This window comes from Nerophis ophidion, linkage group LG10 (assembly GCF_033978795.1).
Source record: "Nerophis ophidion isolate RoL-2023_Sa linkage group LG10, RoL_Noph_v1.0, whole genome shotgun sequence".
Lineage (NCBI taxonomy): Eukaryota > Metazoa > Chordata > Actinopteri > Syngnathiformes > Syngnathidae > Nerophis > Nerophis ophidion.
The window spans coordinates 18,441,801-18,468,274 of NC_084620.1; the positions used below are offsets into that span (position 1 = coordinate 18,441,801).

The 26,474-nt window shown below is 39.1% G+C and overlaps 1 protein-coding gene across 7 annotated transcripts in view; it reads right to left on the bottom strand.

Moving 5' to 3' along the window:
- The window catches only part of LOC133560314 (neurexin-2-like), a 1,077,892-nt gene that overhangs the window by 452,134 nt on the left and 599,284 nt on the right, over nucleotides 1-26,474 (bottom strand). For all 7 annotated transcript variants that reach the window (XM_061912740.1, XM_061912739.1, XM_061912738.1 and 4 more), the window contains 3 exons: nucleotides 20,421-20,540; nucleotides 19,009-19,390; nucleotides 18,338-18,528 (listed from right to left, as the gene is read on the bottom strand). In XM_061912740.1, the coding sequence (XP_061768724.1) occupies nucleotides 18,338-18,528; nucleotides 19,009-19,390; nucleotides 20,421-20,540 (693 nt within the window). The remainder of the gene's footprint in view (nucleotides 1-18,337; nucleotides 18,529-19,008; nucleotides 19,391-20,420; nucleotides 20,541-26,474) is intronic.

The following is a 26,474-nucleotide window of genomic DNA, read 5'->3' on the forward strand; positions in this document are numbered from 1 at the left end:
TACTATACTTTGTATCTATGAAATCATTAATGGACTTTTGCTTATTGGGGTTCAAGAGATCTATATTGAAGTCTCCACATAAAAAAAGTAATTTTTGACTGACTCCATTGAAAGTTCCCTTAATCCAGTCTTCAAATCCTTCAATACTTGAGTTGGGTGTTCTATATATACAACTGATCAATACATTTCTCCTTCTTTCATGACATATATCAATGGTTATACACTCTAAAACATTGTCAATAGTTAGTGACATGTTTTTACCACCCTGTAATGGAAGTCCTTCATCACATACACAGCAACTCCGCCTCCATTCTTATTTAATCTATTAACATAATTGAGTTCTACAAAATTGACTCTAAGAGGTTAATTTTATTGGCTTTTTTTGTATTCTGACAAAGCAATAATTGGATTTATTTTGCAGTTTGTAAATTATAGTAGTAGTAAGGTACCTGATGTCAACTGTAATAATCACTTTTGCTTTTGAATGATCTAATCTATGTATGATGTTCATTTATAACTTTCATTGCTGGTTGTTGGTCAAGTCTGAACTTTTTCTTCGCTGGGGAGTTTCCTATGCGTTACAGTGATGACTAACCACTTTCCCGGGTTGTCCTGGTGTAACTTTCCTGGCCGAGCCGTGATGATGAATGCTTGTGCAGCAGAAGTGCATCGGCGAGCGATTCGACATAGACCAGCAATTATAGCCGCGCAGACATCGCCAGAGACTGAACACCTCCGCATTGCCATGGTTACCGTAATGACCTCTCAGGGGCCGGCGGAGTCTAAAATGATGCGATATGGAGCTCAAATCGGCCCCTGACAGCACAGTGCTGAGAACGCATTTGCACGAGTCAATCAAGAGTTTTCAGATGCATTTTTCTGCAGAACTTGTTATTGGCAATTCAAGGGGGAGCCATTTTTGATCATCTAAATGGTTGTGTCTAAGGTTGTATATTTCCATAGAAACTGTGTTGTTTTCCACTGCCATATGTTAAAGCCTTCCACTTATTTTCTTTATTAGGAATGGAGTTTCCAAAGAGTGGCCATAGAATATTCTACCGATAAAATTAAATATTAAAATGGATGATTTGGCTTACATTGGAAATACAAACCGGTTGAAAAATAATTGAACAAGATATCACACTAAACATATTAACTATTCAAATATGTTAACATCTTAATTGTACATACTGTGGAGTGGTTTTAGTGTGTTTAATTCTTATTAAAGAGGACCTATAAACTTTGTCCGTTGTGTAGGTTTTCCTAGATTGCAAATGAAACCACGCTGCACCCTCTTCAAAAGTATCAGTGTTTCTATTGAACATGTACACTGTTTATACATCTTGTAGTTGACACCGGTATTTTTTTTTTCCAGGGACAGTCGAGAATAAACTTCATTAACATTACTCACTCAGTCACAAAATGATGTACACCTGCACGCTGTCAAATCATGTAACACCAGTATCCAACATTATAACATGCAAGTCAGGAAAAAAAAAAAAGTTAAATAAAACAAAAAGTTAATATTGTTAAAATTACCCCCACATTCTTAAATGTTCTGTTTGAAAAGATTAGGCACCCCTGTGTTTGGGCAATTTAGTGTAAATTCACTACATCATCTCACTATAATTTAGGAGGGAAAGAGCAAAGCTAAGCTTTTTTCCAGTTCAGAATAGATTAGTTTAGTCAGTTTTTTTTACTAATTACAATGCATTGCTTTTAGTATTAAATGCAATTAAACTTGTGAAATTGCTACAATGGGAGTCAAGGCAGGCTAGTCAATTAACTGGGACAGTCAAGAGCTAACCTTTGTACAGCATTCCTGGCCTGTAGTTGGCTCTTAAGTGAATTGATGTTATTGCGGCCTGTTTTAGTACACATACCCAGATAGCATTGGGATTGAAGTTCAATAATGAAAATTAGTTGTGAATGCACAAATGGCTGCTTTAATCTCTGTTATACCCTTTGCCAATTCACAAGCAAACACAACGTTACTATTAAATGTCCTCATTTGACACACAGCCGTAATGTGCCTCACACCGTGTCACATTAGCACAGGAGAAGATGTGTGCGAGTTGGGGATTTTAGCTGGAACTGTATGTAAGACCTGGTTCCATCTTTGCAATTCACCACAACAATTCCGAAATAAACACACATTTTCTTTGCAGATCAAGCTGCTGTAAAGACACAAAGCAATGCTATAACGCCCCCACAAAAAAAAGGGTCCATTCTGCATTAAATACTCGTTTTGCATTTTGCAGGGTTTGCGTAACTAATTTGAATGAAGTTTTTAACATGAACACTTTACCGCCCAGAATAGAGAGTGGAAATTGTTTCCTTACAGATATCGATCAGTGTTGTTATAGTTTATGAGCAGGAAGCACATCAGCCTTGCTTGCCTCTGGACAGGGGGGTATTCTTGCAGCTATTGCTTAGAAACGATGCATCTCTGACAGCAGTGATTGAATGCATCTTAAAGCCTGAGGCCATAAAAAGGGAAAATTGGCTTCATGTTTTGTATGCCATCTATTCACCAGTTGCATTAATTAAAATATAAAATACAATTATTAATATTCACCCAGCAACTCTACCCAAGGCTATACCCCTGCAGCTTTATTTACCCCTGTGCTTTAAAATAATGCTCACTGGAAATGAATTGTCACTTTAGTTGCGTGTCAGTGAAGGCGAATGCAATTGTGTAGAGTAGCATGCAGACATTTTTGTAATGGTGCAAAAAGGAAGAAAAAAGGGCACATACAAACCCCGTTTCCATATGAGTTGGGAAATTGTGTTAGATGTAAGTATAAACTCATAAACTTTATTTTTTTTTTGCAAATAATAATTAACTTAGAATTTCATGGCTGCAACACGTGCCAAAGTAGTTGGGAAAGGACATGTTCACCACTGTGTTACATCACATTTTCTTTTAACAACACTCAATAAACGTTTGGGAACCGAGAAAACTAATTGTTGAAGCTTTGAAAGTGGAATTCTTTACTATTCTTGTTTGATGTACAGCTTAAGTTCTTCTACAGTCCGGGGTCTTGTCGTATTTTACGCTTCATTATGCGCCACACATTTTTAATGGGAGGCATATCTGGATTGCAGGCGGGCCAGGAAAGTACCCGCACTCTTTTACTACGAAGCCAGGCTGTTGTAACACGTGGCTTGGCATTGTTTTGCTGAAATAAGCAGGGGCATCCATGATAACGTTGATTGGATGACAACAGATGTTGCTCCGAAACCTGTATGGACCATTCAGCATTAATGGTGCCTTCACAGATGTGTAAGTTACCCATGCCTTGGGCACTAATACACCCCCGTACCATCACACATGCTGGCTTTTCAACTTTGCGCCTATAACAGTCCGGATAGTTATTTTCCTCTTTGTTCCGGAGGACACCACGTCCACAGTTTCTAAATATAACTTGAAATGTGGACTCGTCAGACCACAAAACACTTTTCCACTTTGCATCAGTCCATCTTAGATAAGCTCAGGCCCAGCGAAGCTGGCGGCGTTCCTCTGTGTTGTTGATAAATGGCTTTCACTTTGCATAGTAGAGTTTTAACTTGCACTCACAGATGTAGCGACCAACTGTAGTTACTGACAATGGTTTTATGAAGTGTTCCTGAGCCCATGTGGTGATATCCTTTACACACTGATGTCGGCTTTTGATCCAGTACCGCCTGAGGGGTCAAAGGTCCGTAATATCATTGCTTACATGCAGTGATTTCTCCAGATTCTCTGAACCTTTTGATGATTTTACGGACCGTAGATGGTAAAATCCCTAAATTCCTTGCAATAGCTTGTTGAGAAATGTTGTTCTAAAACTGTTTGACAATGTGCTTACAAATTGGTGACCCCATCCTTGTATGTGAATTACTTAGCATTTCATGGAAGCTGCTTTTCTACCCAATCATGGCACCCACCTGTTCCCAATTAGCCTGCACACCTGTGGGATGTTCCAAATAAGTGTTTGATGAGCATTCCTCAACTTTATCAGTATTTATTGCCACCTTTCCCAACTTCTTTGTCGCGTGTTGCTGGCATCAAATTCTAAAGTTAATGATTATTTGCAAAAAAAAATGTTTATCAGTTTGAACATCAAATATGTCGTCTTTGTAGCATATTCCACTGACTATGGGTTGAAAACAATTTGCAAATCATTGTATTTCGTTTATATTTACATTTAACACAATTTCCCAACTCATATGGAAACGGGGTTTGTACTAGGCATTCTCACCACTAAAAAGCTAACTTTAGACATGTTTATAATGATTCCTTGAGATATAGTTTTGGGTCAATACAGATCCACAAAGGGCCCAACATTAAATGAATTGCAACAGTGGTGTTTTGGTACATTCTGGAGTTCAATGTGTTTTCTTCACCCAAAAATAGACGAATATCTATCCATCCATTTTTCTACCGTTTGTCCCTCTCGGGGTCAGAGCTGTCATAAAGCTCTGAGACGTATTTGTATCTGGTGTTCAAATGATCTCCAACCACAGGAGTGCAGTTTCAAAACAGTCTATCCACATACAAACACATTCACCTGCTGTCATGCACAGTAAAATGAATTTGCGGACTCTGTTTGCGCTCGTTTTTTTGTCTTCCTCTTTTCGCGCATGTGCGACGATCATTCTTTTGAAACTTAGTGGAGGGCATTAAATAGGCAACTCCTCTCTTTTCTGACTGGTCACTTTAAACCCTTACTATTTCCTGGTTAATGCCAATTTGAGGGAACTGTTTCTGTGAAACTGCGTTTGCACAAGCAGAGGTCGAACACATGTAGAGTGGAAAAGAGGCCGAAACGCATAGAAAAATTGTAGTTTTTAAAGGCCTACTGAAACCCTCTACTACCCAACACGCAGTCTGATAGTTTATATATCAATGATGAAATATTAACATTGCAACACATGCCAATACGGCTTTTTTAGTTTACTAAATTACAATTTAAAATTTCCAGGGAGTTTCGTCTTCGAAACGTCGTGTAATGATGACGTATACGCAGGACGTCACGCGTTTTCAGAAAGTATGAGCGCTACGCACACACGCAGCTAAAAGTTGTCTGCTTTAATGGCATAATTACACAGTATTTTGGACATCTGTGTTACTGAATCTTTTGCAATTTGTTCAATTAAAATTGGAGAAGTCACAGTAGAAAGATGGAGTTGGGAAGCTTTAGCCTTTAACCACAAAAACACACAGTGATTACCTGTTTAATATTCCCGGAGGTGAAAATTTACTATGGATCACAGACATGAATCCAGACCAAATGTCAATCAGCAGGTTTCGGTGAGAAAATTGTGGTTAAAAAGTCGCTTCTTACCGGATATCAGCGGAGCTTCCGTCCTGCTGCAGCTTCAAGACTTCCCTCAGAGATACTGCGCGTCAACACACCAGTGGACACACTTCTCAGACTATCGGGTAATATTAAACTCACTAAAACACTAGCAACACAATAGAAAGATAAGGGATTTCCCAGAATTATCCTAGTAAATGTGTTTAAAAACATCGGAATCCTTCCCAATGCAATGGCGGGTTTTTTTTTAACTCTTTTTTTTTTTTTTTTCTAGTCCGTCGCAATCAATATCCTCAAACACAAATCTTTCATCCTCGCTCAAATTAATGGGGAAATTGTTGTTTTCTCGGTCCGAATAGCACTTTTTGTTGCAGGCTCCCATTAAAATCAATGTAAATATGTGAAGAGCCATCAACATGTGACGTCATCGTCTGCGACTTCCGGTAGAGGCAGGGCTTTTCTCTTAGCACCGACAGTTGCGAACTTTATTGTGGATGTTCTCTACTAAATCCTTTCAGCAAAAATATGGCAATATCGCGAAAAGATCAAGTATGACACATAAAATGGACCTGCTATCCCCGTTTAAATAAGAAAATCTCATTTCAGTAAGCCTTTAAAGTATCCTTTCTGTGGATGCAGCCTCGATCTACTTGAAATTATCCTAAATATGCAATATGTAGCCTTCACAACATTTGGGAAATCTGCTATGCAGTATCTTTTTTATTGGAATGTGTCATTTCTCTATCCTTCATGACTATTTTGGAATTGTTTATTGTTTTCCTTAGTTTATTTTATTTCCTCTGCAAGACTCTTTTTTTTTTTTATTCCACTTCCTGTTTGGGCATGTCTTGAGGTGTCTTTACAGCTGTTTTAAGCGCTGGTCTCTTCACCTGCTCCTGATTAGCACCGAGGAGGCTCACCAGTTGATGATCAGTAATCAGAAGCTTTGTGTGGAGTTTGCATGTTCTCCCCGGGACTGTGTGGGTTCCCTCCAGGTAATCCGGCTTCCTCCCACTTCCAAAGACGTGCACCTGGGGATAGGTTGATTGGCAACACTAAATTGGCCCTAGTGTGTGAATGTGAGTGTGAATGTTGTCTATCTGTGTTGGCCCGGCGACATGTCCAGGGTGTACTCCGCCTTCCGCCCAAAAGCAGCTGAGATAGACTCCAGCACCCCCCGCAACCCCAGAAGGGACAAGCGGTAGAAAATGGATGGTTGGATAATAGGTTACTTCAGAGACGGCTTGCTATATTAGCTTGTTAGCCTTGAACCCATTTATGGGACTACTGTAACACCAGTGTGTTAAGGTAGGCTCCAGTGCGCCTCCAGTTGAACATCAGTTGAACAAGTTGAAGGTCCTTTTTATTAGGTAACAACAAAGGGGGCACTGGCGTGGTCGCAGCAGCCGACCACAAGGGAATTTACAAACGGTGAACGCATAAACAAGGTAAAGCAAGCCGAATGCAAAAGAATAAACCAACAAACATCAATGAACGAACATCGTCCACGAGGCAATACTGGCATATAAACCCTCCTGATTAGTGATCAAAGGCCTGTGAGTCCCTGTGATCACTAAACAGGAGCAGGTGAGAAGAATCAGCGCTCAAGCCAAAGTAAAGTGGCTGAGAATAAGGTAAGCAAGAAGTTGAAGGAGAAGTACGAGTATTGGACAGGAACAAATACCAAAGCAAAGGAAAACAACACAAGTCCAAGCTATGTCAGAAGGCTAATTTGTTGTTGCTGATGTTAAATAGCAGACAGCATCTAGAAATGATCTTGGATTGCGCTACGGACATACCACTACTACCGAAGGGTTTCCAATTCTTATTTTAATAGGTTTACTGTGTCAGCACATAATGGATATTATTATTTACTCACATGAACATAGGCTGACCGTGTGCTTTAAAGCTTATTTTGACAAAGACATGCAGGCTTTACATAACCAATAATTATGAGGAGAGGCAGTGGAGCACACAGCTTGCGCAAAACCTTGTATATAAAAATAAAAAACAATGTAAGTATTTTTTCTAGACTTTTTAGCAGGTCCTTAAAAGGTCAAAAAAGTGTAGAATTATAACAAACTTCATGCTTTTATTCCCTCTATAAGGTGTCACTCTGTGTTCCGCGCTACGACACGGCTGAGACCCTCAAGTGCACTTTGCTTCCTCTTACTTTGCCCTGTCACTGCCTTTTACCCTCCACTTCCTCGTATTTGTCTTGATGCTGCGACACGTTTTTTGTGGTTTGGCGTAATACCTTAACCCTGTCCTCCTACCTCTTCACTTCTTTCTCTGTCCAGGAAAAAAAATCAACAGATAAATGTTAGGGTTAAAGGGGAACTGCACTTTTTGGGGAATTTTGCCTATTGTTCACAATCTTAATGGGAGACAATAAGACAAAAAGTGTTTTGGGTTTTTTCAGTCTAACATGTAAAAGTCAGCTTGTTTTAGGTTGCTAGCAATGCAGCAATTAATTCTACCTCAAAATCACTTTAAAAAAATGCATTCAAAAACAGTCACCGATACTTTATTTACGTTCCGTAACCTGTATACTTAACAAATTGTAGCAACATTGTTATTGTAAGAGCTAACACTGAGGAAGTCTCGCTCGTGCGTAGTAACACATCGCCGTGCTACGCTATTAGTTGTGAAAGCTAGCTACGGCAAGAGGTAAGCTAGCTTCTACGTCAGCAGTTTATAATGCACAATACACTGCGATAGAACAGTAATCAGTGTTGATTGAAAAACATGAATAATTATATTATGGTATCTGTAATGTGTTTCGTGTTTTGCTTGTACAGAGCTAGACGAGCTGGCTCTGGCTATAGACCTCACTCTATCGGCTTCTGTCTGCTCCAACGTTTCACCCTCTTCTTTGTGCTGGCTACTATAGTAATTCATCCTCCGTGTATTCAGAATGAAAAAGATAAGTTTGTGAATTGTCATTTGTCCAAAATTAGTCGTATTTGTTGTTTGTTACTAAGTCTGCCATAATTAGGACACACACAAGCGTTTTGTTTGCGGAAGTAGGAACACAAATTGTCGGAAGTGCGCTGCTATGGAAACGGAAATCTAATTATGGAAGAAGACAGTCCCCACATTGATTAAAAATATAAAAATACAGTAAATATTGAACATATTGCATATTACTATAAACACGTGTGTAACTACATTATATATAGACTTGGTGTGTATAGAAAACGTTGGAGAGTTTTCAAGTGGTTTTAAAGCTCTTTGAAGGCTACAACTATGACTCCCATTAGCCACATCTTCGAAGCGTTTTTTAATAATTTTTTTAATAAATAAAAATAAGACATGTGTTCTTGTCTCTCATAATGATTGAACAATATTCAAAATTCCAAATAAAGTCCAGTTCCCCTTTAAGTTATTAAATTTGCCTTTTGTTGTGATACATGTTAAAAAATGTGAAGTGAAGTGAATTGTATTTATACAGCACTTTTTCTCTAGTGACTCAAAGCGCTTTACATAGTGAAACCCAATATCAAATTTTTACATTTAAACCAGTGTGGGTGGCACTTGGAGCAGGTGGGTAAAGTGTCTTGCCCAAGGACACAACGGCAGTGACTAGGACGACGGAAGCGGGGATCGAACCTGCAACCCTCAAGTTGCTGGCACGGCCGCTCTACCAACCGAGCTATACCGCCCACAAATGTAAAAGCATTTGTCGGCCAGCTGGCACAGGCGGAGCTTAGGGGTGTAACGGTATGAATATTCTTACATACACTATATATTAAGTGAGGAACAAGAAGTGTAGCTGCCCAAAGTCGTGTGTCTACTTGGTAAACAAATACAGTGCAGTCTAACTTTTCTAACTTTCTGTGTTAAACAATATGCATGTCGGAAAAAATTAACAATTAACAGGCAAAAGATCCAACTGGAGAAGGAGAAGAGAAGGTGGCGTTCTTGGATAGTTTTTTTTTCCCTGCATTTTTGTGCCGTTAACGTTTTGCCTCGTACTAGAGTATGTGTGTACAGACTAGTACTACAGTATGTAGCTAATGGGAGTCATATATTCTGCCTATACTACTACTTTGCGTGCTACAAACAGCTTCACGTTTCAAGCGTTTCACTTCCAAGAATGACTTGCATGCCTCCTGAGAGGCTCTGCAGCCATTGTTATTTGCTGCGTGCCAGTTGGATCGCTAACTTGCAAGAGCCTCCACATTGTCAAGATTGATGGAGAACATTCAAGGTCCCTCTTGATTACGTCTTCAAATGTGTTTTTTAGGGTGACAATGTTCTGCATCAAGGTTGTTGGTGTTGTAAACTGTGGACCTGCAGGAAGGTGAATTTGTCCACCACAGATCACACATAGAGGTGTGTTGGAGATGGAAACATCAGCGTATAGGGTTACAAGTTGGGCAAGGACATCTCTTTTTTAGGCTTATCTGCAGGTCAAACTTTTGGCATGCTGTCAAAAGATGCGGAAAACCGTTCTGTCTCTGAGTGGGAGGCAAAGGCAACATACAAAAACATAAAGCAGTTTGCGCACCAGGGTCTGACATACTGTGGTCTTTGCCCCCTGTCTGGATAGATTGAACTGTGGGTATGCAAGAGGATGGCAGAGTTTTCAAGGAAACCACAAGATAGTAAGGCAGAGAAAGATTTTCAAAAGAGGGTTGGAGCAAGAACACAACCCTGCTTCACCCCACATCTCATTTGGAATTTGTCAGGGTGAGTGCCTTCAAACGGCACCTTTGCCTTCATGCCGTCAGTAAATTCAGTGATCACCTTCAGTAAACTAGGGGGGCAGCCAAGTCTTTGCAGGACAAGAACAAGTCCGGATCGGCTGACATAGGGAAAGGCCTTGGTCAATCCACAAACAACAGAAAGAAAATATTTCTTGACCAATGCACTTTTCCTGTAGTTGTTGAACGCAGAACACCATGTCTACTGTGGAGTGACCGGCACAAAACCCACACTGGCTTTTAGGGAGGATGCGGTCTGCGAGGACTTTTAGTCAGGGTAGAACAATTATCTTTCCGTCAAGACTGAACAGAAATAGAGAAAGAACAGGGCATAGAGAATGACATATTGTCAGCCCAACATGTCAGTTGAGATTCATCTGCTCGGGAAGGAAATCGAAAGGACCTTTTGGTGGCTGTGCCTAAAAGCTTCTTACAGACCTACTAAGAAACTTTGAATGTTGCCACTGCATGCACATGACTCAATACTAAGGATGTAATGGTATTATAAATACCACAGTATTTCGATTTCAAACTCTTTTCAATAATACTGTGACATGTGACGGTATCAAAGGAAAATAAGGTGTAGTTTTTTTATGTTTTTTCCCTGGCATTTAAGCATTGGCTGGGTCTGTAAATAAACTAGAGCTCCCAGAATTCTATGCGCCACGTGGAAACGTTAAGTTGGGGGTGTTTAACGCCGTAAGCAGAAAGTGAAGTGTGTTCGTACTCGTCACTACACGATCGATTCGGGAAGACACAATCGGTCCACGCATGCGTGAAGCTACATCAAATCTGTTAACTTGTTTTACGGCACTTATGTGCCCGCCGTCTCAGTTAGCGTGGTGTTTCTTTACGGTAATCTTTATCTGAACAACAATGTCATATAAAAAATAAAATACAAAACAAAACAAATGTTACTTAAGAATACAGTACATATTTAGAAACTATACAAATTCATACAGAAGCATGAATGATGTGCTCAGCAAAGAAATCAATATTTTATTTACTAGCCTATTCCAGCTGCATTAGGGTAGAAGGCAGGGCTGGACTAGTCGCCAACTCAAATCCAGGTCAGAGATCAGTGTAGGAGCCAGGTGACTATGATTGTGAGCGGGCCACAGTTAGTGTGAATGCGCAGTGAGAAGAAGCGTTTAATTTCCCCGGATTTCTGATTCTGAGATGGGCGGTTAGATGGGCATATATTTTATTCACGGAGGACAAGATCATGCTTTGAATTGCAAAACCAACAGCATGCATTGGTCCGTCGCCATTTAGGAGTCTATTCTAAAATAGGGTGTCGTTTTTCTCCCGGACAGAGCCAACGCTGGTCAGCCAGGATTTACTCAGGGCAGCAACAGAAATGTTGAGGAAAGTAGTTTTGCATTATTAGGGCTGATTTGCGAGGTGAGGCGCAGTCCATCCCAGATCTAACGGCCGAGAGAGCGTACACTCCAGCATGCAATGAATGTATATGTGGTAATTGAAGGATGTCGACTCAGCCTGTCATACAGAGTACTTCACAGTTGCCAGTCATGGAAGCATAACATTATAAATCATGGAGAGAAGAGATACTAATAACTGAGAGCGCAGGTTCAGAATTGTGTGAAATCATGCTTGGCCAAGACTAATTTATACCTCCGGACTCAGTACTACGGAACACAAATGTGTGACAGTTGGTGTAATGTAGTCCGACTTTAAAGCACTGTAAAAAAAATAATCTAAAAACTGCCAATGATACTCAATTTACATGCCGTGACCTACTTTATAATCAAGTATTAGCGACATTGTTGTTGTTAGACCTAACAGTGAGAAAATACTTCAGGTAACAAGGTGCCTTAATCACAAATAAGTCACGTAGCTACTGTAGCTATTGACATACTGAGCTGGTGAGCTGCTGCATCACCTCTGAGTTGGTGAAAGTTAATGCTAGATTATAAATCATGCCTCACGCAAGTATAGTAGAAGGTTGTGGCCAAGCTTAACAATGAGTCAACTTTGACATTCAGTTTAAGCCTTAAGACATTGCTAGGAAGACTGTATAAGATACACTTTTGCTTGCAGCATTATTTTACCCAAGGAGTGAGTGTTATAATGAATTAATCATCTAATCGGGGGAACACAAGTCTTGTGCTGAAAAATATAAAGCTCCCATCAGTCAGCATTCCACTGAGAGCGAGCGACCATTGTACATTGTGTGATTTTTTTCATTATGTTCGTAGTTTGTATTTCTTCTTTAGCACTTAGCAATATTATAATGTTTTGGATTATCAATTGTCCTAAAGTATTTGTCTCATGAAGTCTGACATTATAAGTATTATTGGTTGTAGTACCAAATAGCAAACACAACGATGCACTCTATGAAATAAATGCACCCAAAAATGTTCCGGTAAGTATGTCTGATTCTGTAAGGCTTAAAATTACCAAAACATGGTAAATATTACACGTTGTCATGGACGTGCCGGTTGATACATTACATATATACTTAACATGTGTCTGTAAAACGTCGTTGGAGGTTTTTGCTAGCATTTATTTACAATTTAAAATGCATAACAAAGAAAAGTGTGCTTGTCTCACAAACTGATTGTGAATTATTGGCAAAATTCCCCAAAAAGGGCAGTTCCCCTTTAAACACTGAGCACTTTATTCCGAAAATCAACCAGATTTATTTTATTTACAGTATCTGTAATACTTCCCTTCTCGCTCTTCGCCTGTAGCCAGATACTGAAACCAATCATGGGCCCTATTTGTTGTAATAACATGACATCAGCTATTGAGGTGAACACATAAATCATTGTTTGTCTGATTACGTAGGTTATGATAATGGAGATGTGATTGGCGAATAAAAAGCCATAGCTCATTCTAAGCAGGTGAGAATAGTTGATTAAAATTGTTAGTACAAAGAAGTATGAGAAAGGGGATTACATTGACAACAGTGACAATACAGTACAATGGTGACAAATTAATGGTGGTGTGTTAACAGGAGGTTGGGTTTTCGTGCATTGTACAACCACCCTGCCCCAACTCTAATACTTTGATTACAAGAGGCTAGAGTTAAGACATTCAGCCCATCTGACGCTAGGCACAAATCCAGTTACACGATGTGTGATTTGTTTGGTTATTATCATGCAAATGCTCTCAGGGTGTGCTTTGGCAGGGCTTCTTAATAAAACCTCCGCCTCCTTTGCCTTCCGCAATACTCCGCCAGGTGCAAATTGAAGCTGTGTTAAAAAGTAAATTGTATTGAAGTAGGCATTCCACTCTGCTGGGAAAAAAATACGAAAATCATGTAAAAATTGGTGTCATAAGAAAACAAAAATTACTGATACAATTTCATATACAAACAGTTATATAAAAACTGGAATTTAACTTTCCTTTCAATCATTCAAAGATAATCTTATAATCCGCAGATGTGTGGTTTACAAAATAAAATAATCACCGGGTTCTCTAACTAGAGGCAGGTCAAAAAACTTTGCAATTAACAGTTGTGGCCGTAGGACACCACCTGCCGGATGTTTTTAATCTACAAGAAGGTAGTACATGCATTTGAAGTAGCATGGGTACTCAGCATCTGGCTGCTTTATCTAGGTCTGCGTGGGTTTTCCAATAGCATTATGAGATGCAGTTACATCTGTTCTGTTTCTGCAAATATATTTCTTAATACATATGGATTCAAAGACATGTACGCTTTCTTTTACAGAAAGAAAAACATGTTGCATATAACAAGTGTTTACATTTCTAGATTTTCAGTTAATACCCACTCCCCCTCATACTTGACAACATTGAGACCTCCGAATTCGGGGAATTGGGGGCGGGGGAGACTGTCCTGGGTGAACTGAAATAGTTTTTTCCAATAATTTTGGAACTTGCAAGCGTAATTCTACTTCTTACTCGTCGTCGCCATGTCTCTTCTTCGTTCTTCTGCTTCGTCTCCGTTATGTTTTTGGACATTACTACTTGCCATAGTTGTAAAGCGAAGCATGATGGGAATCCGGATGTTGTGTGTCAGGGTATTAACGTACCGGCTGGAATAAATGCGCTGAGAAATAGCTCCGTGCCTGCCTATTTTATGGGTTAAAGATAAACCTATGGATAACGGAGACATATATAAAAGTCTCCTTTTCAGGTGAGAGAGGACGCTAAAGGCAGTGCCTTTAAAGCACGCCCCCAATATAGTTTTCAGGGTGGAAATCGGGAGAAATTCAGGAGAAAAGTTGCCCCAGGAGATAATCGGGAGGGGCACTGAAATTCGGGGAGTCTCTCGGGAAAATCGGAAGGGTTGGCAAGTATGCTCCTGCTTTAGGTAAATAAACCCTACAATATAAATTACAGAGCTTACTAAATTCTCTAGCGAACACAGATTATGCATGCTTTAAGATCCAAGTAGGATGCAATGAAAAAATATCGTATAATCAACTGTTCACTTCTTATATGCTTTTATTGACTATCAGCAAATGGTTTAAATGTTTTTTTAATCTTAATGGGCTCCACTTTAAAAGCTGAATGAGACTGTATTGGTCCATGATGTCCTTTTAATGTAGTCAGGGAAAAAAAACAACAACAAGCAGTCTTAATTAGATAATTCTGCCCTGTGTGAGAAGAAATGAAACATAAAATGCAGTATATGGACAAAAGGATCACACTGTACAGCCACACAATCATTTTCTAAGGAACAAATAGGTGATTTTGGTATCAAAATGAGCAACAATGCTAATCAGTGTCAAGTGTTGAATTGGAGGGAAACTTCACTTTTGTCTACAATCTTTATGAGAGACAAAAAGACAAACTTTTTTTTTGCATTTTAATTTGTAAAAAAATGTCTTGTTGTGGTTGGCTAGCAATGCAGCTATTAGTATCAATCCATTCTGCCTCTCAATCGCTTTGAAAATGCATCCAAAAACCGCCAACAATACTTATTTTACGTTCTGCAATCTGTATAACCAAGCTGTAGTGACATTGTTATTGTATGAGCTAAAACTGAAGAACTGTTTATCTAGCGTAGTAACACATCGTTTAGTGACGGCATTAACTGTAAGCTAGCTACGGCAAGAGGTAAGCTAAGTACTGAGTCAGTAGCTGAATGGCTTTTGAGTTTGTAATGCACAACAATATGATAAGACACCAATCCGTAAAACATGTACAATCATATTACTGTATATGTTACTGTAAGTATTAGCACACATCTAATGTTTTGTTTGTACAAGTTAAGCTCAACAACATATATATGTAGTTATAATAACACACATGACGTGCTGCATGTGTCATAATCAATATTTTAGTGACTCACTCGATGGACATATGTCCTTCTGGTTCATCTGACTGGAGACAATTTTTTTTCCCCTGTTGATTTTGGGTAAGTACGCAGCATAGCTTAGCTCTGAGTTCCGCATTCACGCCGTCAAGTCATGCCAGCCTCACTTTCTCGTCTTCCGTCTGCTCCAACGTTTCACTCTCTCTTTGTGCTCGATAAGCTTCTTTAATCAGCAGTTCATCCTCCACATATTCAGGTTCAAAAAGAAGAGGTTGTGAATCCTCTTTTTTTTTTTTTTTTTCAAAATTGTCGTCTTCATTGTCTGTTACTAAGTCTGCCATGATTAGAACACACACACGTTTGTTTCCAGAAGTAGGAACACATATCTGTTGCCATAAGTCGGAAGTGCACTGCAATGTAATGCTTAAAATGACCAAAATACAGTACTTATTGTACATATTGTTACGAACATGTCTTTTACTACATTATATATATATACTTTCAGCAGTGTATATATAAAATGTTGGATGGTTTTGATGTTATTTTAGAGGGTGTTAAAAGGCTACAACAGTGACTCCCATCAGCTGCATCTTGCAAGCGTTTATCATCTTTAGAATCCTAAAAAAAAACAACAACAAACAAACATATATGATATTGTCTCTCATGATTGTGAACAATTAGCAAAATTCCCCCAAAAAGTGTGATTCCTTATTAAGGTTTTGGGGTGGCTGTGGATGTGTTGTGTTCAAATAATTAAGTATATTTGCTTCTTCGTACTCCTTTTCCAATACGGTAAAATGTGTAAGTGTAAATATGGGATGTAAATATGTGACGTATATCAGCAAATAAAAAACTACCATTACCATCACTTCTACTGTATGTTCACCCTGAGAGTTCAGCATATTATATATGGCTTTCTTTCATAGCCCCTTATGCTGACAAATTGCTTATTTTTATTTTGCTCATGCAAACAACAAAGAGAGTGAAAATAGCATGCACACAAAAATAAGCCTCTTTCTTTCCGCAGGCAAGCTCAGCAAACGTTCTTGTCTTCAACACACAGGTAGAAGCACACCAGAGAAATTCTGGGAATTGCTTATTGTTGCTATTTCTATGTGTTTGATTCCCAAACCGTTTTGTGTGTCTGTGAATATGCGGCACAGTCAGGAGAGAACGCACAGCAACGCCTGCGTGCATGTGTGTGGTGTGTTTACAGAGATGTAAGTCGGTGGGGGAAATTGTTGGAATGTGCGTTGATGTTTTTGTCAAGAGGATTCCTGGCGCTGCCTGTGTTTACTCTGTGGTTGGTACATGACACAGCTCTAGAACAGCACATTATCTATGAAAGAGCATTGTCTGAATGGCGTGAGGAATGAACATGACGGCACCCTTTCATTTCTGAGTACTTCATTCAAGACAGACAATAAGCACGGGTGTACAAACACATCACTAAATGGCGCTATTGTGGTTTGGAGTAAGGATACTAGTGTTGTCATGGAAACCCTGCATCTCTTTGTTAGTGGGACCTTCGTATTTTGTAATTTTTTTATTTTTTTGTTAGTTTAAATCAAACATTTATTTAATAATAGTAGCAGCAGCATTGTTTTATTTTATTCCAGTATGTAATACACATTACACCTAAAACCTCGGTTCAAGCTATGGCTGTAGGCCACCTACTGATTAATTTTTTTTTCAGTCATCTGAATTATCAGCCCATGGTATCATCAGTAGCATTAATGCTGGCAGAGCATTTTGCTTTTTACCAGTGATACCAAGATCCCGATTGATATTTGCCTTTTCAACTAATTGTTGATCGGCTGATGAGCTGCTAAATCCAGCTGCTTTTTACAATAACTGTGTCCCAGTGTTTACATGGCTAAACAGTGTAGTAAAATGAAAGGCTCCTTCAAGAGAGATGCATGCTCAGGGAGACACAGTTATTTTTCTTTTTCCGAATTCTTTGTTACGAACATGCAGGTGTTGTTTGCGTGTCTTTGCAGAAAACCGTTTCGAATTTGAGAACAAGCTACGACAAACTGCTTCGATGTATCCACAATGCAAAGCTGCTTCTAAGATACTAATCCTCACCTCTCTGGTGGAAAATTAAATGTTTCTCCCAATCACTGGATGACTAAAAGAAAGGGAATAGCAGGATAACACAAAAAGCTAACCACTAAAGATTCAATGTAAAGTAGGGGTGATTGATCCATATGTCGACACTATCGATACCTAGTATAGTAGCGGTAAAGTATATAAACAATACCAAATTGATTAGATCAATATTTGTATTTACCGTTACATTTTTTGGGTTGTTTTTTATTGTTTACAAACTCAGGAAGTAAGTCTCTGGATACAAGAAGGCTTTGAGGTCAAAACCCAAATTATTTAAATTAAAGCCCATAGTAATGTTTTCTTTTGTTAATTAATTGCGGACAAAATGCTTTATTTTGTTAAATTACATGGAAGACTTCATCTAATTGACAACAATACTAGCAAATTCTAAATGTAATAATTTACGCTATAAACAAATGCGTAATTGTGTTTACTTAATTTACTAAAAACATTTTCATTTCTATAATATATTTTCAAAGTATCAGTATTCGAAAGAAAAACGTTGATTGGAGGTCCTGGGTTCAATCCTGCGCTCGGGATCTTTCTGTGTGGAATTTGCATGTTCTCCCCGTGACTGCGTGGTTTCCCTCCGGGTACTCCGGCTTCCCCCTCACTCCAAAGACATGCGCCTGGGGATAGGTGATTGGCAACACTAAATTGGCCCTAGTTTTTAAATGTGAGTGTGAATCTGTGTTGGCCCTGCGATGAGGTGGCGACTTGTCCAGAATGTACGCCGCCTTTCACCCGAATGCAGCTAAGATAGGCTACAGCACCCCCGTGACCCCGGACGGGACAAGCGGTAGAAAAATGGATGGAAGGATGGGACAATTATTGCTATTGTTGATAAATTACCATGTGGTCAAAGAAAGGCATGTTTCCTTTTCCACATTTTAATCCAATTAAAATCCTTATATAAAAAAAATACCTATTTAAATATATACATCATTGTTTTTACAGAATATTACCTTTGAGGTCCAAGTTCCGTGCTCCATTGGAGTGCTGAGTCACGGTGTGCGAGTCGATCTTGAGCATATGTACGTTATTAGCGTCCCGGGACACCACCACGTTGTGCCACTGGTTGTCATTGAGCTGCTTGTCTGAGTTTCCCTTCATCAGCGACGGGCCATTGCCAAGGTCAAAGACATAGTGGACGTACCTGGGAAAGGAGGTCCAAACAATGAAAAAGATGTGTATGTGTTCAGTGTTCCAAATATAATTCATCCGCTGTCTTTGTTACCGCGCGGGTTTGTCTGGAGGTGCTTGAAGATAAATTACACTTTGCTGGCTCCATATTTTTATGTCAGCCATTTTTTGCTTTTTTATGTAACACGTGCACAATAGATACACAGCCTAAATCTTAGTTTAGTGCACATTTTTGCATAAAACACATTTTTTGTCCAATGGCAGGGGCTTGTTGCAGACATATTTAGAGTTTCAGGGGAAGAGGCTATATTGGCTGTTGCATTCATAACAAAAGACGGGACTTAATCTTTAGCTCTTTGTGTTCTCTGCTAAACAGGGAACAAGAGGAAGAGAGAAAAACAAAGCAAAAGCCTGTTTTATAGTGTACAGTGATTATAAACATTTGCTTCGAGTTTGTCCCCTTAGATTCTTAAAGAACAGTCGTGATGCTCACCCTTTTACAAGTTCCACAACAATGAAGTCGCTCCCATCTCCAGAGTTAAAGAGCATCAGGCCATCGGGTGTGGTGGTCTTAAACTGGAAAAAGAGGTGCATTGAGGCGTACGCCTGTAGCGTGGCGAGCGCCAGGTAGCTGCCTTTGGTCCGGAAAGTCACTGGGTCAGCGATGATGTGACGCATGCCAAAGCGGGCGTTGAGCTCGCAGTAGGAGATGTCGCCGTTTTTGCACTGGTCTAGGTAAGGCACCCCGTTAAAGGCTAGGCCCTGCAGGTGACCAATGAAGTTGGAGGGCACCACGGAGATGAAGCGGCGCTCTGTCATAATGCCCGTCTCGATGTTGTGGAACTCCAGACGTGTGTGGGCACCAGTCATCTGGCCTGGAATGATGGGAGACGCTGATCAACATAATTCATTTGGACAAATGTTTTAGGTCAGTGGTTCTCAAATGGGGGTACGCGTACCCCTGGGGGTACTTGAAGGTGTGCCAAGGGGTACGTGAGATTTTTTTTAAATATTCTTAAAATAGCAACAATTAAAAAATCCTTTATAAATATATTTATTGAATAATACTTCAACCAAATATGAATGTAAGTTCATAAACTGTGGGAAAAAATACGACAATGCAATATTCCGTGTTGACAGCTAGATTTTTTGTGGGCATGTTCCATAAATATTGATGTTAAATATTTCTTTTTTTGTGAAGAAATGTTTAGAATAAAGTTGATGAATCCAGATGGATCTCTATTACAATCTCCAAAGAGGGCACTTTAAGTTGATGATTACTTCTATGTGTAGAAATCCTTATTCAGGATTGAATCACTTGTTTATTTTTCAACAAGTTTTTAGTTATTTGTATATCTTTTTTCAAAATAGTTAAAAAAAGACCACTACAAATTAGCAATATTTTGCACTGTTATACACTGATGACTTAGTACTTGAATTAAAAAAAATGTTTTTTAATTCACTGAAAAATGGTTGGGAACCACTGCTTTAGGCAATGGAACGTGTCCAGTGAAATACAGTACATATGCAACGTTAAAATCATTATACCCATTCAGTTAGGGTTGCAAGTCTATCCTTTGAATTTCATTTAATTGCATACAATATTATTGTTAATGTGATTTATTTTTTGCATTTGGCTCCTAGAACTGGAAGCTCTTGTTTTCCCTTTTTGTCACCATGATAAACAGGAATAACATGGTCATCCAAGGCAACCAAGACACGCAGCGCCCAGTTCATCCCCTTAATCAAGTTTACACCTTTCTTTTGACCTGTGTCCTTATCATCCGCTTTTGCCTGAGACTCCGAAATGTGACTTGACATAATTTTAACCTGTCATCCTTCTGCTTGGCATTTTTGTTAACAGCTGTTAGGTCTTTCTCTGCAAAGCTATTACTGCTCACACACCTTCCACTGTGACATTGTCCACAGAGAGCTGCAGGCTCTTGCCTCTTCGCACCACCTTCACAGTGTGCCACTCGTTATCGTTCAGTTTCTGACCCGCAAACAGCGTCTCGGGTCCTTTGCCTGTGGACAAGCAAGAAAGCGAAATCACAGCATTGCAAGAAGTTACTTTGTTTGTGTGTGTCTGAGTATTTCCACGCTCCACACACAATTTCCAAGCATGGTCTGTGACAGGAAGTGGAGAAAATCCAAAGACGTTCAAACCAAATATTTTCCTGACACATTATGACGTACTGGCTAGATCCATAACAGAAATAAGCTCTGCTTCATCCTATTCCCTTTCAGACACGTTGAATTGTGCAAGTGTAAACATGTGATGATCTTTATTATACACACCTTTAAAAATATGTTCAATATAAGCCACACCCAAATTGTCATGTTCTGGTGGTAAGTTTGCAAGAATTATGTTACCAAATATGCGGTAGGCTGGCAGGAAGCAGCATGCAGGTAAAGAAGGTCTTTTGATACTCTCAAGGCGAGATGGGTTTAAATAAGGGGAATCATTAGCCTACAAGCAGGTGGGAACACTAATAACTGAAGGAAGGTGCGTGAGCTCAGGCACTCCTACCAACAAGAATGTAAACAAAGGAGAAGTAGGCGTGCTGGCAACATAAATATACACTAAACCAAGAAGAAGAAGAACAATACCAACATGGGACATGACCAGGAGGAACCGGTGATGACAAAAATAAACCAGAGAGTGTTTAAACACTGGTCCTTAGATGTTCCAACTCAAAGCCAATGAGATGAGTTCTAGTGTGGTGCCCAATATCAGTGGACCACATCAAAAAAGAGGCGAGATTTTGGTGAACAATACCATTGCCACAACTTCGAAAACATAGGGCTTTGTGATATGGCTGAAAATTGTCTCACAATATAAGTTTTTTTATATTGTTTAATAACATCAATATTTTTAAAAATATTGTTATGACCTATGGAAAATATGGGCCAGGATAAAAATATCTTAAGTGTTAACATTTTTTATTTTAAATGTAACCATCTTCAGCTATCAAGGCAAAAAGGAAACAAAATGTTAACACAAGCAATGAAAACACTCAATTGAACACTTACTAATAATAATAAAGGTGCACAAACTAGGAATATGTAAGAAATGCTACATAAAGTGTAACAAAATATTGCAAAGTGGGAAAATGCAAACAGAGAAACCTGAGAAGAAGATTTTTAGCAGGATTACTGCCAGGGCGTAACGTGGTCTGTGAAACATTTATTTTTGGTCCGTTATTCGTATTTAAGAAGGAAATTAAATTAATGTTATGCAGTAATCATCATTTAAATGTTATTTAAACATTTTTTTTTTTAAAGTAGCACAATTGTCATATTTTGTTAATTATTTGTTCTATACAGACCTGCACTTCAGCTCCTTCCTGTTGTTTCCGTACATCCGAATAGGGAACGAACATGGGTTGAAAAAAATAGATGAGTGCGACAAAGTTTGAAAACATTTTTAAAAAACTGCCATACTGTCAAGGTGACATTTCCTGTTTTATTGAAAATGTCTTCCCTCTCTGCAGAACTTCTTACTTCCTCTTCTCGCTCCATGCAGAGAATCAAAAGCGAGACACCAAGATGGCACAACCAAATGTGATAGTTGATGCTGTTACTTGATTGACTGTTTAGTGGGTCTATCCCATTGCTCACTAATCAATTCCTGTTTTGCTAGGTTACCTGACCGCATTTGCCTTAGTCCATGTAATCGAACATGCTTAATTTACTTCAACCAAAACAAATGTAAGAGACTAAATCTCATGTCATTGTTTTCATGACCCTCACAGGAAGCAGGCTCCAACTCATGCAACCATGGCAGGTTCCTAATCTACCCTCGACAAAAGAGAAAAGGTGATGTTTTTGGACTGTGGCACACTGACATAAAACCATTCATCACAACCAGCTTCGTCTCACCTTGTAAACATCTTTGACTGATACAATCGGATACATCAGCTTGCTTTCCTCTGCATAAGTTACAGTGACCAAAAAAGTATTTAGTCAGCCACCGATTGTGCAAGTTCTCCCACTTAAAATGATGACAGAGGTCTGTAATTTTCATCATAGGTACACTTCAACTGTGACAGATAGAATGTGAAAAAAAATCCAGGAATTCACATTGTAAAAATTTTAAAGAATTTTTTTGTAAATTATGGTGGAAAATAAGTATTTGGTCAACCATTCAAAGCTCTCACTGATGGAAGGAGGTGTTGTCTCAGTATTCTTCTTCCTCCAAACACGACGAGTTGAGTTTATACCAAAAAGTTCTATTTTGGTTTCATCTGACCACATGACATTCTCCCAATCCTCTGCTGTATTATCCATGTATCCATTTTGGTATAAACTCAACTCGTCGTGTTTGGAGGAAGAAAAATACTGAGTTGCATCCCAAGAACACCATACCTACTGTGAAAAATGGGGGTGGAAACATCATGCTTTGGGGCTGTTTTTCTGCTAAGGGGACAGGACGATTGATCCTAGTTAAAGAAAGAATGAATGGGGCCATGTATCATGAGATTTTGAGCCAAAACCTTCCATCAGTGAAAGCTTTGAATGGTTGACCAAATACTTATTTTCCAGCATAATTTACAAATAAATTCTTTAAAATTCCAACAATGGGAATTCCTGGATTTTTTTCCACATTCTGTCTCTCACAGTTGAAGTGTACCTGTGATGAAAATTACAGACCTCTATCATCATTTTAATTGGGAGAACTGGCACAATCGGTGGCTGACTAGATACTTTTTTGACCCACTGTATGCGGAATTATTTCTGAAATTTAATCAAAACAATCCGATCGTGCTGAAAGGTCCATCAGTCTACATTGGGCAATGTTTCAGACACACCAATGAGGACATGACACATGATTTATCCTAAACACACACGTGTTGGGACAAATTGAGCATTGTGTGGCTCATTGAACGTCCCTATTGTCATTGACAATCACCTTCATGTCACAGTGGGTACGGAGGAGAGCCAGCATGCTTTGCCCACTTGTTATGCAAACAAACCGTGCCAGAATCAGACATTAGCCAGGCGGCAAGGAATGATCATGGCTCGCCAAAATGGAGGCCTGAACAACAATGACACACAACACAAGAGGGGCCATGGGCGCTTCCTGGCAAGTGGGCAGCTGGTGCGCCAATCGGCAGAACCAACAGTGGGAGTCTGAGTGGGCGGAGAGGTTGCAGAAGGACATTTGTTAAGTTTGCTCAACCACATGCAGACAGCGTGTCGGGAGCGCTGGGTGACTGCAGGGAGGTGGCGCCCAGTCAAAAGGTCGACATTCGCTTGCAGGGACGCAACGTTTTGATGCTAACAAGACAGTTTGGAATACAATAAAAAAAAAAAAAGGCAAACAAGTGCAAGAGGAACAGTAGAGTGAAACCTCGATTCATGAACGCCTCTATTTGCGCCCTTTCTGGTATGTGCGAACCATGTCTTGGCGTACCAACGCTTCATTCATTCATTTTGCAGGCTGCTTGAAGGCATCGGGGGCTGACATTTTAAGACATCACTTACTGTACACACAGGCACGGCCATTTCAAAGAGCTTCAATGCAAACGGGATTTTTGACAAATGTGTTTCCACAAATGTTGTACCTTGCCCCAGTCAGAGCTGTGTCAGCCTGTATCACATTTTGTGTGATCAGAAAGGCTTTAAATGTGTCCAAACTCTCACAGTCTTGCTGTATGGCATCAGGTTCGCTAGACAACCACAAGGCTAAGATTTTAGCTAGTTAGCCTGCGGCTGAAGGCAGCTTCAGTTTAAGGATTTTATTAGCGGAGGGAGCTTTGTTCCGCAGGAAGTCTTTATATGCGAGGAGAGCGAAAAAATATTGGCACAGGGTGGCATAGCTTTTTTACAAGGAAGGAGATTAAGGTACCACCGGGACACAAGCTGATGAAACTTCCATGAGTGTTCAACAATGCCTCAAATTATTCCAGACACAAGAAAAGGATTTTCCTTCTTTTGTTTTTTGAGCGCATCAACAAGACTTGTTTGTGTGTACTTGTTGACATTTAAGCTTGTTGGGCTCGGATAGAAAAACTAATTGTAGAGCCATTAATTACCCTTCTATGTTGGTTTAATACAGTATGTATATACATATATGTTAGGGGTGTGGGAAAAAATCGATTCAAATGCGAATCGCGATTCTCACGTTGTGCGATTCAGAATCGATTCTCATTTTTTAAAAATCGATTAAAAAAAATATATATATATAATTTTTTAATCAATCCAACAAACCAATACACAGCAATTCCACAACAATGCAGTCCAATTCCAAAACCAAACCTGACCCAGCAACACTCAGAACTGCAATAAAACAGAGCAATTGGGGAGACACAAACACGACACGGAAACACCCAAAAGTAGTGAAACAAAAAACAATATTGTCAACAGTGTCAATATTAGTTATAATTTCAACATAGCAGTGATTAAAAAAACCCTCATTGACGTTATCATTGGACATTTATGAAAATTTAAAAAAAGAACAATACAGTGGCTTACACTTGCATCACATCTCATAAGCTTGACAACACACTGTGTTCAATAATTTCACAGATAAAATAAGTCATATTTTTGGTTCGTTTAATAGTTAAAACAAATTTACATTATTGCAATCAGTTGATAAAACATTATCCTTTACAATTATAAAAGCTTTTTTTACAAAAATCTACTACTCTGCTAGCATGTCAGCAGACTGGGGTAGATCCTGCTGAAATCCTATGTATTGAATGAATACAGAATCGTTTTGAATTGGAAAATTATCGTTTTTGAATCGAGAATCGCGTTGAATCGAAACAAATCAATATATAATCTAATCGCGACCCCAATAATCGATTATGAACGAATTGTGGGACACCCAAAGATTCGCAGCCCTAACATATATATATATATATATATATATATATATATTTTTTTTTTTATACCAACATGGATACATGGATGATACAGCAGAGGATTGGGAGAATGTCATGTGGTCAGATGAAACCGAAATAGAACTTTTTGGTATAAACTCAACTCGTCATGTTTGGAGGAAGAATAATACTGAGTTGCATCCCAAGAACACCACACCTACTGTGAAGCATGGGGGTGGAAACATCATGCTTTGGGGCTGTTTTTCTGCTAAGGACGATTGATCCGTGAAAGAAAAGAATGAATGGGGCCATGTATCGTGAGATTATGAGCCAAAACCTCCTTCCATCAGTGAGAGCTTTGAATGGTTGACCAAATACTTATTTTCCACCATAATTTACAAATAAATTATTTAAAATTCCTACAATTTGAAATCCTGGATTTTTTTTCCACATTCTGTCTCTCACAGTTGAAGTGTACCTGTGACAGAGGTGGGACCAAGTCATTGTTTTGCAAGTCACAAGTAAGTCTCAAGTCTTTGCCCTTGAGTGTCGAGTCAAGTCCCAAGTCAAGACAGGCAAGTCCCGAGTCAAGTCCAAAGTCAAGACTGAAAAGTCTCAAGTCAAGTCCCAAGTCCTGCATTTTGAGTTTCGAGTCATTTCAAGTCCTTTTAACCACAGACTAATATATTTACACAGATTGTGTATGCTTTTAAAACGCTGTATGTATTTATTATTTTAAAAAAAATGTGCTGACATTGCACTTCATAATAGCACTATTAACCCGTTATCTTAAACATTTAACTCATTCCTTTACAGAATGAACACATTTGAAAAAAACAAGTGCAACTGTACTTATTTGCACAAAGGTATTAACATTGTATTTCCATGGCATATTGCATAGTAACTAGTTCCATAGCAGTTTTTATCCTGTTCTTACCTTATCTCATTGATCTCATCGCATACTGTATGTGTGTTAGATTAGATTAGATAGTACTTTATTTATTCCGTCAGGCGAGTTCCTTCAGGAAAATTACAATTTTCAGCACAATCCCATTCAAGTTCAGACAAACATTACAGGGAGACAGAACAGGATCGCTGACGGGTCTGCCGGCTTCCAGCGCCCCTTACCCCT